Source organism: Montipora foliosa, chromosome 6 (assembly GCF_036669935.1).
Source record: "Montipora foliosa isolate CH-2021 chromosome 6, ASM3666993v2, whole genome shotgun sequence".
In the NCBI taxonomy this organism is placed as follows: Eukaryota; Metazoa; Cnidaria; class Anthozoa; order Scleractinia; family Acroporidae; genus Montipora; species Montipora foliosa.
This window is the reverse complement of record NC_090874.1, coordinates 45,421,416-45,434,958: the sequence shown is the minus strand read 5'-3', so window position 1 is coordinate 45,434,958 and position 13,543 is coordinate 45,421,416. Positions and strand designations below refer to the sequence as shown.

Genomic DNA, 13,543 nt, shown 5'->3' with positions numbered 1-13,543 from the left:
AAAAGGTCTCTGTCAATTATTACATCTCTTTAAATTGTTGAAATTATTTTGCCTTTCGACAGTACTTTGGAAATGTAACCTGCAGAAGTGGTTTCAGCTTGGTTGCCTCAAGTATCATGGCTTTAGCTTTTGTTAATACAACGTTCGATTCTTTTGGATGTATTAGGCGTGGCACCCACCAGTTCAGATGGACAATACTACAAATTAGTATACTATAACAAATTAACTGCATGGTTAGGCCAACTTTAAAAGTTACATCAAACTGTATGAGGCATGCCACCCACCAGTTCAGATGGAAAAATGCTACAAATTAGTATACTATGACAAGTTAACTGCATGGTTAAACCTACTTTAGAAGGTTACACCGAACTGTATTAGGCGTGCCACCTGCCAGTTCAGCTGGAAAATACAACAAATTAGTATACTATGACAAATTAACTGCATCTATAGTTAGACCAACTTCACAATTTACATCGAACTGTATAAGGCGTGCCACCCCCCAGTTCAGATGGAAAATACTACAAATTAGTATACTATAACAAATTAAGTGCATGATTAGACCTATTGTACAAGTTGCATCAAACTGTTTGAGGCGTGCCACCCCCCAGTTCAGATGGAAAATACTACTAATTAGTAGAAGTTAATAAAATAATAATAAATAACAAATAAATTAAAATAAAAAAAATAATAATATGACAAATGAACTGCATGGTTAGACCTACTTAGTAGAAGTTAATAAAATAATAATAAATAACAAATAAATTAAAATAAAAAAAATAATAATATGACAAATGAACTGCATGGTTAGACCTACTTTATAAGTTACATCGAACTGTCTGAGGCGTGCCACCTATCACTTCAGGTGGAAAATACTACAAATTAGTATACTTTGACAAATTAACTGCATATAATTGGGTGGTACTTATATTACATTGATCTTTCAATCATTGATGCCAAATGCAGATGTGTCTATCAGAAAGATATCACTTACACTTATGCTACTGCTTATGTTTAATGTATTTGCTATTGAAAGATGACTGACAATTATCTCAGACTTAAAAGGATAGTGAAACCTTTCTTGATTTTAGTCAAAAATTATTGAGAAATGATTCTTGTATTAACAGAGGAAGTCACTGATTTTGCTTGCATTTAACCTGTTCAATGTGAAGGCATTCGACTCTGCCATAGTTACCGGATGTCTGAAAAAATTCACTTGAAACAGTTCATGTCAAAATATTAATTTTATAAGGTGACTATCCAGAATTACAATGAAACCTCTACTCTCCCAAGTATTGACATTCAGTGGAATGTCTGTTTCTTGCACCTCAAGAAATTTCCTCCAATTAAATTTCAATGCACAATTTCCTTCAGCACTGGATATTGTGGTTGAGGTAGGCCCTGAAAAATATTCACACCAGTCAATCAATCAATGCAAAAGCTACATGTACATTTCAATGAATGATGTAACACACCACTTTGCCATTCATTAGCAATCCTACGGTGTAAATGAAACTGAATAATGAAGCTAAAGGAATTTTAAACTTATCTGGAAGCCTCTGACAGCCTCCCACAAGTGTCCACCTTTCCAAATTGATCATTATGTGCATGTAATAAAATCAATAATAATTATTGATTTTGAGTTTTTCACGATTTTTTAATGGATGTAGTGTTTGATGGCTACAACTCAAAACTTTTGTATTTTACCTTTAAACTGCTCTTTTTTTCTTGGGTTCCTGGCCACAAAGCACTAAAAGCACGATGTTGCGAGTTTTACAATATTCAATTAAAACAGTGGAGCAATCATGCAGAAAACTGCCCCTTAAAACAAAAGTTTTGAGAAATAAAAATTCTCCAGGATGTCTTTTTTGTGTTGTTACTGTATGAACTAGACAAAGTACTCGTCAAATAAAATTTGAGGCTTTATAGGGAGAAATTGAAAATATTGACAATATTAACTGTATCACAAAGTGGTTGGTACAGTATATTTAGATAGCCAGCTACACAGTACATTGTACATGTACAGGTATGGTAGCCTTACAATCTTTCATGAGAAATGCTAGTAATGCAATGCTTTTGAGTAGTCTACCACGGAATACCCCACAAGACAATTGGATGTTTTTGTAGAGGCTCCCATACCCTGTACATGTACGTGTACATGCAAACAAATTACAAGTGACAAATAACATGCGAGAAACCTTTGTATACCATGTCATAGGAAATAATTACATGTATCCTTGCACAAGCAATGTAGTGTGCTGTGTCAAGGTTTGGTGGAATACAGCTGCATATACAGTTATTATTTCACGGTCTTCCCTGTATTCTAATTGGTTACAATTATTTTTTTATGGCTTGATATAAAAGGCTTCAGGTCATGTCAAAGGAAAATACAAGTGACAAGTAACAAGTGAGAGAGCTTTGTATACCATGTCATATGAAATAGTTACATGCAGTATATCCTTGCCCGGGTCCGCAGTAATTAATTGGCTTTAGCTGTTGCGGTATCCCTGTCCATGTATCTATTTGTATTTTCATTTTCTGTTCTGTCATTGTATTCTTGTAGTGCTTGGACAAAGCTAATAAAATGAAAAATAAACAAATATAATCTTTGCACAAGCAATGTGGTGTGCAGTGACAAGGTTTGGTGGAATAGCTTGGTATGAAAGGCTACAGATGGTAAACATGTGACACCAGTGAAGGTATACCATCATCATCATCATCATCATCATCATCAATCCAATTTTGATCCGGGTTTATCCCCCCGTAAACGGGGGTGACTGGATTTACCCCATTTTGTCAGCAATCTTTCTAACTCCCACTCTCGATCTCGCTCGATTCATGGCGGCCTTTTTCTCCAAACCAACGCCCGTGCTCTCCTTCTCCATATCATAGGAAATTTGGTATTCCATCAAACCTTACCACTGCGCACCACATTACTTGTGCAAGGATACATGCAACTATTTCCTATGACATGGTGATGAGGGAGTAGAATACCTGGCCACTATTGTATTCCAGTAACAGCATTGTTTGAAGAATGAGACATAAACAAAGTGGCAAATAAGGGGCTGGGTATAATGGGCTGTGACACGAATGCAGAGGTCCATATCCTTCATGCATTCCCCTTTCCTTATTATTGGTATCCTTAATAACGTGACTTGAAATTACTAAAGGAGTAGGTCTGCAAAAGTAAGACTGTCCTTGCAGGGGGAGGCATGTATAATACGAATCTCAATGAATCAGCAATCAAACGTGTTATGAAAACGCAAGGCAATTCTATACAAAATTTACTTTCTATACAAGGCATTTACTTTCAAGTTTGTAGCAGGAAGGTGACCTACCGAAAACTCCTTCGGCAATCTTTTGCCATTCGGCGCTCTTGAATCTTGTTTATGTTTACTGTAACTTTCACCATAACTGTGGTGGGGTCGCACAACAGAGCGAGGCTCCAAATTAAGTGCGCCCTTTTTACCTTCCCAACCATGATATACCACAGAAGACAGACCACAACACCGGGAACTACATGCCTTACTCTTTGCGACAAGTGTGCGGGTTCTTTTACGTCCCACAGGATTATGAACATTGAAGGGTTGTGAGACGGGACCTCCGGCTTATCGTCCTTATCCGAGAAGACTAGAGAGTCTAACCATTTGCAGATGTAATTACAAAGGCAGCACTTTCTCCTCAGTTATTTTAAAGACCCTGAGTGTTGGTCCGGCCGGAGTTAAACTCACGACCTCCCGCGTGACAGCCCGATGCTCAACCAACCGAGCCACCGGTGCGCGGTTCACGTCCTTTTGCTTAAATCTAGCTGTTCGGCCACCCTTTGTTCCAAACGGTCGTTAAACTCCGTTTCCTTTTGGAAGAAGGCCTCTATTTTGCCATGAATTCTTCATCGATTAATGCTGCTGACGTTGGTCGTACAAGTATCCTTTGCTCAAAAACCGTCTCTCAACTCCCTGATCAGAATCCAGTGCGTATGAGTTTAGATTCAACGGTTCCATTTCAAGCAGCTAGCGAAGTCTACTCTCGCTAGGTTTTTCTGGTGGAAATAATTAATGGAAATAATCGTGGACTTGAAATAGGCACAGAACATTCCAAAGACCGGCTAAACTTCAGAATACCCGGCTACGATTGCGTGACATTAAATGCCTGCTCCCGTAGTCCCGCAGTCAATAAAGGACCGACCATTCCTAAACGTTCATGACACTAGTGGAATGGTCGGTCTTTGGAATGTTCTGGCGTGTATCTTTGTGGCGAACTACTGTAAAACTACTAGGACTGGTTCCCGACGTTATGGCCTGAATGGTCGTTGCCCTTTCTTTCGGATTCCGTCGATTCTTACTGTCATTTCAGCCGCACAAATATTAAGGAATCGTCGTAAACCTTGGTCGTCCAACAACGGAAAGAGGAAAGAGCAAAGAACACATCGCCCGCAAATTTCAAACCGTTGATGTCACAAAACCTAGGGCGTTTTCCATTTACCAAGAAATTCCGGAAATTCCTGTTGGGATGTAAATGGAACACACGTTTTTGGTTCTTTCCACTGGAAATTTTCCAGAATAAACGGAACTCCTGAAAAGGTAGTCCTGTTTTCCCGTTGGAAACTTTCCGATGGAAATGTGTGTTCCATTTACAACTTTTGAAAGGTCTTACCCCTTCCAGGCTATTCACGGCCACATTTTTAAATTTTGGCGCGTAAAATCGCAATCACTGGGCGGCGAACGGACCTGAGTTAAATGGAACACGTTTTTCAACCGATGGAAATTTCCACCGAAATTTCCGGAAATTTTTTGTAAATGGAAAACGCCCCTAGTTTCCAGGGTCTTTGCGGCGGGGTGATTCAAAATGGCGGACAGTGAATTGCACTCATTGTCCGCTATTTTGGTCGCCCCTCCGCAAAGATCCTGGGAACGAGGTTGACGGTTGACGTTGAGGTTGACTTTGAGTCAATTTATGTACGAAAGCCCAAGCATTGTGTTTACCATTGGTTGGTTTTCGTGAAACTCAAAAGCTTCCGAATACAAGTGCAGTTTTCGTTCAACAATATAACGTTTTTGTAAAAATTGAAAGTTTGCCACAGCAGTAAAATGTGTAACCAGTATCATATGCACATTGCTTATGACACCAAATCACCATATTTGCTTTATTTGCTATTTGATTTAAATCACCATATTTGCTTTCAGGTAAATAGGAATATTTACCTACCTTACCTATTCTCCGCGTGCCAGGTGGCACATAGGGCCTCCACAGAAGCTTTCCATGTCTGTCTGTCTACCGCAACCCCCCCGCACCTCGTCCCACGAACCCCATCCTCCTTCTTTCATCTCCCTCTCTACGGTCCTTCTCCACGTTGTCTTTGGTCTCCCCCTCTTTCTTTTTCCCTCCGGTCTCCAATTTAACGCCGTCCTTGTATCGCTCGCTCTGTCCTGCCTTAGAATGTGGCCAATGAACTACCATCTTCTTCTCTTTACTTCCTGACGCACTGGTGACATTTCCGCCCTGGCTAGTAACTCTGGTGGTGATGTGACCTTTCTAACGTATGCTGTGAATCTTCCGGAGGCATTTGTTTTGAAACACGTTGAGAACGTGTTCATCGCCCTTGGTCATTTTCCAGGTCTCACATCCATACATCAAGACAGGCAAGACGAGGGTCTTGTACAGCTTCATCTTCGTTCTCTTTAAGATGCTCTTGGAGTTCCAGATCTTAATTAGCCTAATATATGTCCCGCTTGCCTTTGAAAGTCTGTTCTGTAAGCCCTCCATCCCACCTCCTTCTTTATTGACTTTGGCGCCAAGATAGGTAAACTCCTCAGGTATGTACGAAGGCCCAAGCATTGTGTTTACCATTGGTTGGTTTTCGTGAAACTCAAAAGCTTCCGAATACCAGTGCAGTTTTCGTTCAACAATATAACGTTTATGTAAAAATTGAAAGTTTGCCACAACAGTAAAATGAGTAACAAATATCATATGCACATTGCCTATGACACCAAAACGAAGATGATTTAAATCACCATATTTGCTTCCAGGTAAATAGGAATATTTATAGGAAGGAAATTTGCAAATTTACAACAAATCATAGTCAGGCAATTTATTCCCATTTTGTTCCCATTACAAAAGAGAGTAAATTAAATGCAAATGTGCTTATTTTGATCCTTTGAAAATCAGTTCAAACAATGCCGCAAATTATTGGTTTTGCGACGTGTTTGCTTGCATTTGCGGTTGTAGTCAAACTGCTATCTTTTCGGTGAAGCAAATTGGAGCAAAGCTGTGAAAACGTTAAATATTTGCATCGCACGCAAACACCAAGCAAATTTGCAGCATATAATTACATTTCCTTAACATTTGCACACAAATTCCTATAAAACAAATATCCAAGTTTGCGAAGACTTTACCTGTCAAACCAAATTTAAAGCAAATGTAGAGCCCTAAATTTGCCATGCAATTTGCTCAACTCGCAAACTCGAGTAAATCCATTTTTTCGTCCAGTGCAGTAATCGGATCCCTGCTTTATACACAGAGGGTTCTGGAATCGCCAGGGGGCAAATATTGTAAGTCGCTATAAGAAAATGTATGGGGGAAACTTCTTTCGACGTCCATAAACCGAATTTGGATAGAGATCAGCACTCTTTTCGACACAGTTTCATCAGTAATTGATTTGAGCAATGTCGATACGTGGCAAGTGTAAGTTTTTGTTTGAATAACCGTAAAATATGAGATAAAATTTGATGATTAACTTCCTTGCTTGCGTAAGGTTTATTGTGAAGTGGTCTCAAAATATCACAAAATTAGGTATGAATCTAAAGAAAATAACAGGCTTTTGGCCTATTTATAAACTCAGTAATTCAGATTCTATTGGAAATATGCCAAGTGGCGATCATTGTGACAACGGTCGAAAGTACCCAGAAAAGTAGAAGATTCTCTGTCAAACTACCAAATGTCTTTTGTTTGGTTTAGTTTCTGTAAACAGTGTGCAATAAACTTGAACTTGAACTTGAACTTACTCGCCCAGGAATAATAATGATCATGATGGTTTGTCGTGGGCTAGAGCTATTAATCGTGACCAATAGACCATATTCGTATTCTCAGTATTGGACTAGAACTAGCTTGCAATGGAGGCTAATGCGGGGGAATTTATTAAAAAGTATTTGCATTTGAAAAGATTCCCCCACATTAGCCTCCATTGCAAACTAGTTCCAGTCAAATACTGAGAATACGAATATGGTCTATTCAAGGTTTCGATGAGTACAAAGGTGTGTCCAAAGAATTTTGTACGAGGTTACAGAACCTCTGAATGTTCTACACCAACTTTGTACATAAAAGAGTACGATTCTCAGATCTACAGAGACCTAGTATATGAAGATGACTCTATTGTATTGGTCGAAGGTGGAGCTTGACAAGTTTGCTTGGATCCAGTTACCTTAATACTTGTAGATGGTAGTTTGACAGAAGAAAAAGATGAATTCCCAGTGCTATATATAAAGCTATCGAAAAAGAGACTGCACTGTATTCTCTAGAAGAGGACCATTAAACAGCTACCTCGAGGCAGAAGGAGATTAAAATGGTTGACTGGAGCAAACTCATATGCATCGTAATAGATTTAAAAGAAAGTGGACTCCCACAGACTTTGTAGAAAATAGTAGCGGCTCAAAAACCGTTGGAAATTCTCAATCAAACTAGAACTTAACCTATGGATTTCCTCATTTTTCTCATCGCTCGTTTCATTCCTCCACAGAGCAATAGCTCTGTAAAAACACATTTTTCCATCTCCTCTGACTTTGACTCGTTTGAGGAGTTTGTCTATATGTAATGAAACAAATTAAAGTCGGTTGTTAATTAACTACTTCTTAGTTGGCTTTGTTAGGCATGCTATAATTTAGTTTGTTCACGCTTGCATGCACGCGATGAACAAGACATAGGACCAAATATCCTGATCATTATCACATGATCTGAATTTTGAAAACAAAATTTACAACCGAATAAGATCTATTCAATGAACGAAATCATGTATGAAATGAATCATATACTGAACTGTAGATATGAAATCAAGTAAAGCTATGATCCTCGCAGTTATGGACCAATTTAAGTAATTGCGTTGAGAAGCCTGAAAAATTCAGGACTTCAACGGGGTTTGAACCCGTGATCTCGCGATAACGGTGCAACGCTCTAACTGAGCTCCGAAGCCACTGACTTTGGGAGCTGGTCATTTGTGGGTTCCAATTTTCCCGTGAGGAATGAATGAATGAACGAAACGAAGTCCTGAATTTTTCAGGCTTCTTTACGCAAATGCTAAAATTGTGTCCATAACTGCGAGGATCATAGCTTTACTTGATTTCATATCCGCAGTTCAGTATATGATTCATTTCAAATATCATTTCGTTCATTGATTCATTCCTCACCGGAAAATTAGAAACCACAAATGACCAGCTCCCAACGTCAGTGGCTTCATAGCTCAGTTGGTTAGAGCGTCGCACCGATATTGCGAGGTCACGGATTCAAACCCCGTTGAAGTTCTGAATTTTTCAGGCTTCTCTACGCAATTGCTAAAATTGTGTCCATAACTGCTAGGATCATACCTTTACTCTAAGGTCAATTCACTTGTTTTCTTTTCGCCTCGCTGGGGAAATTATAATTTACTTTGTTTGCCTCACTGAACACTTAAACTGTTGTATTCACCGCTTGTTGGAAAACCAGTGAACTACGTTGGGAAAGCGATTCTGCATCGGGAATAAGGCGATGTCGGAAGACGCTTAGGGAGCGTTCACAAAAACTTGTTGGGGGAGGGGGGCTGATGAGAAATTGGGGAGTCCCCAAAAAAATCAGAGGTTAACAGGGTATGTTTGAAAATATATAAACACTCTCAAGGGGGAAGGGTGCCTTAAATAACGAAAACAAAAATTGTCACTAGCCAATGTAAACACAATTTAACAAAATATAATATTGAAGAGTGTAAAATGGGGTTGACAGGCCTACTTTGCTCCCTTGTATATGGTCTGGTTTCCTTTTCCTTTGTCATAATTTTGCTCTCTCGAGTACATATTTGAATTGGACGCATCTTTGAGGCACTTCCAGTAAGATTTCAGCAATGGTTTTTTTCCTATGAGACTTTAGATTTGGACCTTCATACTACTGTGTTATATTTTTTCTTCCAAGAAAACATTTTCAGGGACCCCCTTTTCGTATCCCTAAAATTTGAGACACCCCCAACGTACCTCATGTCCACAACAGGCCGGCGCTCAAGACCAAAAAGATCACGGGCCCGGGTAAAAGCTTTAAATGCAGAATCACTCGCTTAGCACCGACAAGCCTATCGGTTGAGACTAGAATTAAATTGATCCAAAAGCGTGAGGCCAAAAAGTCACATTCTCATTACTTCAGAGTCCTGCTGCAGAGAAAATCAACACCAAGAAACTAAAAATATATCATCAAGACGAACAACAGCAAGCAGGGGTCCTCCAACTGACTTTTTAGATAGTAGGTAATTTCTCATCAGTCCAATCAGAAACCCATAAGGGTTGAAACGTGTAACGGCCCCTTGTGTGCTGGGAAACAAGCTTCTGAATATTCAATTTGCTAAAAACCATATTTGGAACAACAAGAGAGAGACATTCACCCAATAAGTACGCAAGAACACCGTGACGCAATACCACCAATGTTCTCGTGCGAAATTAACTGGAGCGAGGGGTTTCCAAATATGGTACTTAGCACAGAATATTCGGAAGCTGTGAACGCGCGTTACACGTTTCAACCCTTATGGGTTTCTGGTCCAATACAATTAGCTGGACCAGTGATCCAGCCGTGGTGTGCGCGGAGGAACGCGGGCGCACAAAACGGCTGGCCAATCAACACCAAGCTCATGGAAAAAAACGCATGCATAAAGACGAATGTAACTTGTTTTCTAGCGGTGTTGTGTCGCAAAGGTGCGATTTACAAAGGTTTGTATGGGAAATCAATGGTTTGGTCTTAATTAAACGACACTGATAAACCGCAATGTTCTGTCATTAAAATTGACTAACCCTATTGCCGGGTATTATTGTATGTTTATTTTCTCGCGTCTCATGGTGTTTTAAAGGGCTTTTTGGCGAGCTATGGATTCCCACCTTGTAGTGGAAAGCGTTATTAGCGCTAGCTCGCCGAAAAACGCTTGAAAACGGCCTGAAACGCGAGCAGATAATGCTAGAATATATCATAGCAATAATGAAGGTTTAAATAGGTTCATTCTACGTGGATATTAAGCCCAGTCGTAATTTAATGTTGGTATTAATTGTATCAGTTTTTTTACGCTTCCCGGATTAAGCACATGAGGGAGGGACATACATATATTGAAAAATTTAGCATCGCGTTTGCGGCAAACGTCTGACTGAAATTTGCCAAAAATGAAATAAAAATTGTTGTGATTTTAGCTCATTTCTTGCCTGTTAGTCACTGATGTCGAGGAACCTCTCAAGAGAGGGATACAAGGTGGAAAAAGGAATATTTACCCGTAATAACGAGCAGTGGCCTGCCGTTTGCCGTTTCACGTAAACGCATTGCAAAATCTCGCAATTTTTCGGCACATTTGTCGGGAGGGTTGGTTTTATCGAAAATACACTCTCTCCGAGGGTACTATTGGTATTTCGGAACGAACGTTCCCCAATAGTAATAAAGGAATACTTGCGCATTGTTTGAGGTTATTTACTTCATTTTCGCCCGATGTGAAGGAGTCCGGAATCCGGAATCCGGAATCCAGCAAATGTGAGGCTTTGGAATCCGGTATCCAGACCGTGGAATCCGGAATCCATTGCATGGAATCCAGAATCTACGGATTTCGATGGAACGCGGGAGTTTAGAATCTAGAATCGACGACTCGGGATCCCGCGGGATCCATTATTCGGGATCTGGAATCTGGAATCCGAGGGCCACCTGGATTCCCTTCTCATATTCCTCTCTGCAGTAGCTGCTTGACAAAATCACATAGAAGAGCCTCCGAAAATTGCCAGAGGATGTGTACGTCTTTGTGACTAAACTATATATATCTTTATCTCTTCTGTATACAGGTAGCTTATCATCCCTTTTCCCAACTCATTATCACTGATCTTCTTAAAATTACCAGCTAACTAAATTTGTTTTCTTTTGTCTCAAGACGCAAGTGAAAAGAATGTTCGCTGACGATGAATACCGAAACTGGATGGAAGTGGGACAAGCCTTGCTTTTCCTTTCAGAAATAGTGAAATACCATGCTTCGAAGGAAATAAAAGCCCTCTATGAAGATTTAACCAGGAAAATAGGCTCTCAAGCTAAATGCAACTGCACTTATGGCTTGGGAAAGCATGACTTACACAATTGCAAGTGGGCTCAAGCCATTTTGAGCTACCACCGCAACCCGAGTAAAGTTGTGTGGACGGCCTCAGACAGTTCCAAATGGGATGATCCTGTATTGGGACCATGGGAAATTGCTTCTGTTTACATAAACCAGCACTCCGTTGATGGCGTTAAATATTTGCAGTTTCTTCGTTTCTGCTCTTTCAGCAACGCTTCAGAAACGATTGTTATGGACATCATAGATGTGTGGGAGAAGCTTTGGGGAAAAACACCAAACAGAAGACTTGAACACGATGAAAAACTTTACGCCCTTGATTCAATAACAAAGTTTCTCCATGAATCCTTGTTTAGGAATGATCCTAACACGAAGAGGATCTTAAAAGATATCCAGTCACTAGAATATTGGGATTCTACACGGCTCCAACTATGCGAAGTCCAAGTTAGTCGTACTTACCTCGAAATGTTGGAAAAGAAGAGGTTGCAGCTTATGAAAGGTATCGTGAACTTGGAAACAAATTTGAACAATGTTGAATCTCTTCTAGCAGATGTACAGGGTGCCTCTCAGCGTATATCATTTCCTTTGCAAGGTTCTTTCACTTTGCTCTTCACTTTTTTCGCTGTCAATTTGTTTTCGTTTTTGCGTTCCATGTCTTTTCATCGTTTTTGTGCAGTCCTGGGTTTGATTATTTCCTTTGTTTTACTTGGTTCTTTGACACTGGTCTTCGCTTTGGTAACCAGTAAATATGTGACAATGCGTATTTGAACTATTCGGTGCCACTTTCCTGGTAGCCATTCTGTAGTGAACGGGAGGAAAAAGTAGGCGACGAGTCAAAAGAACCTCTGCATCCGTTAGAGGGAGCCTACAGGACAGACCTCTTTGTGTGTATAAACTGTATTATATGGCAGCTATATGTCAAACGCTGGCTAAGGGTCTCCGTCTAAGAAGCGCATCTGGAAGAGAATTGAGACGAGTTCAGGGAGGAAAGGAGGGGAGCGAGAAGGGGAAAGGTAAGGTACTTTTTGTTCCTCCTCTCCCCCTCCCCAACTACCGTTATTTCCCCCTTCATTTGAACAATGTTTTGGCTTGCCGTATTTGTCCTTTGTCAGATTTGTCGCACATGATGGTTACACAGATGATTTAAAATTTCCTTCCTATCTCAAAAAAGTACTCACAGTCTTGGAAGCAAGGTACTTTCTTGGCTGATCCACTAATTTGATTTGAATGTTATAATAAAGTAAATTTATGGTTACAATGCACCAGCTTGCCTTTGAAAAGACCGTTTAAACAGTACATTTCGGCATGAATGGAGCCGTACTTGCTAGTTGTAGTCAATAGTTTTCTCCTTGTTTTCTTTTTTTTTTTTCCTGCGTCATACATTTATTGATCCATAGATTTTTTGTCGACACGTACATTTTTGTTACGAGCCTTCATTGGCTCACCGATATCACGTGTTTAAATAAAGGTCTAACTTGGTTGATCTATCAGGATTTTGTTTTATTTACACCTTTTGTCGAAGCTCAGTTTCATTGTGAAGATGAATTGTCAATTTGGTCCCCAAAACGATTTGTTTTATACTTTTATTCATCCTACGTGATTATTCATTCATTACTAATATTACACAGTTCTGTGCGGAAAAGGTGAGAAAAGGTTCGGATCGATACAAGTTTGCATGATATATCGCTCCCTCCTTTTTCTAAGAAAATCAATCGATCAGTGACAACTGAAGCGCTAGGCAGCCAAAAGACTACACGGACAGCTCAGTTAATTACCATAGCTTGTCATATTACGTAACATTTTTTATTTGTTCAAGGTTTTAATAAAGGCTTGTCTCCGAGGCAGATAACGATGTATTTTTCGAGTCCATTTTTGCTTGAAATAAACAAAACTCGCTGGCAAACGCCGCGGCACCGCGGTGCGTAACAGAAAATTATTCTTCAATTCTCATGGAATTGTCTCATAAAATGAAGACCTACTGGTGTCGAATACGTGCAATGAAGGTGGTCAAATTCGCTGAATTCACTATGAAGAATTGGCGGCAATGCCTCATCATGTGTTTCCTGGCTTTTGAAGGAAAACAAATGTCCTCAACACATACTGTGTTGCCATGGGGGGCCCAAGCTCGCATTACGCGCCACAGGTAGCCCAGGCTTGGAGGGTAACAAAAAAAGGAGGTAAGGATTTGTATGAAAATCTTGATAACAAACACTCAAGAAGATATTTACACACAAAAGTTCTCAATAAAAAAGC

The 13,543-nt window shown here is 39.8% G+C and overlaps 1 protein-coding gene and 1 non-coding gene across 7 annotated transcripts in view; both read left to right on the top strand.

Annotated features, from left to right (window-relative positions):
- Positions 1-13,144, top strand: part of LOC138007498 (uncharacterized) — a 20,715-nt gene extending 7,571 nt beyond the window's left edge. For all 6 annotated transcript variants that reach the window (XM_068854456.1, XM_068854457.1, XM_068854455.1 and 3 more), the window contains one exon: positions 11,117-13,144. In XM_068854456.1, coding sequence (XP_068710557.1) covers positions 11,117-12,058 — 942 coding nt within the window. In that variant the 3' untranslated portion in view covers positions 12,059-13,144. The remainder of the gene's footprint in view (positions 1-11,116) is intronic.
- Positions 8,436-8,508, top strand: Trnai-gau (transfer RNA isoleucine (anticodon GAU)). The gene has a single exon. It is a non-coding gene; the product is annotated as a tRNA-Ile (tRNA).
- Positions 13,145-13,543: the final 399 nt, after the last annotated feature.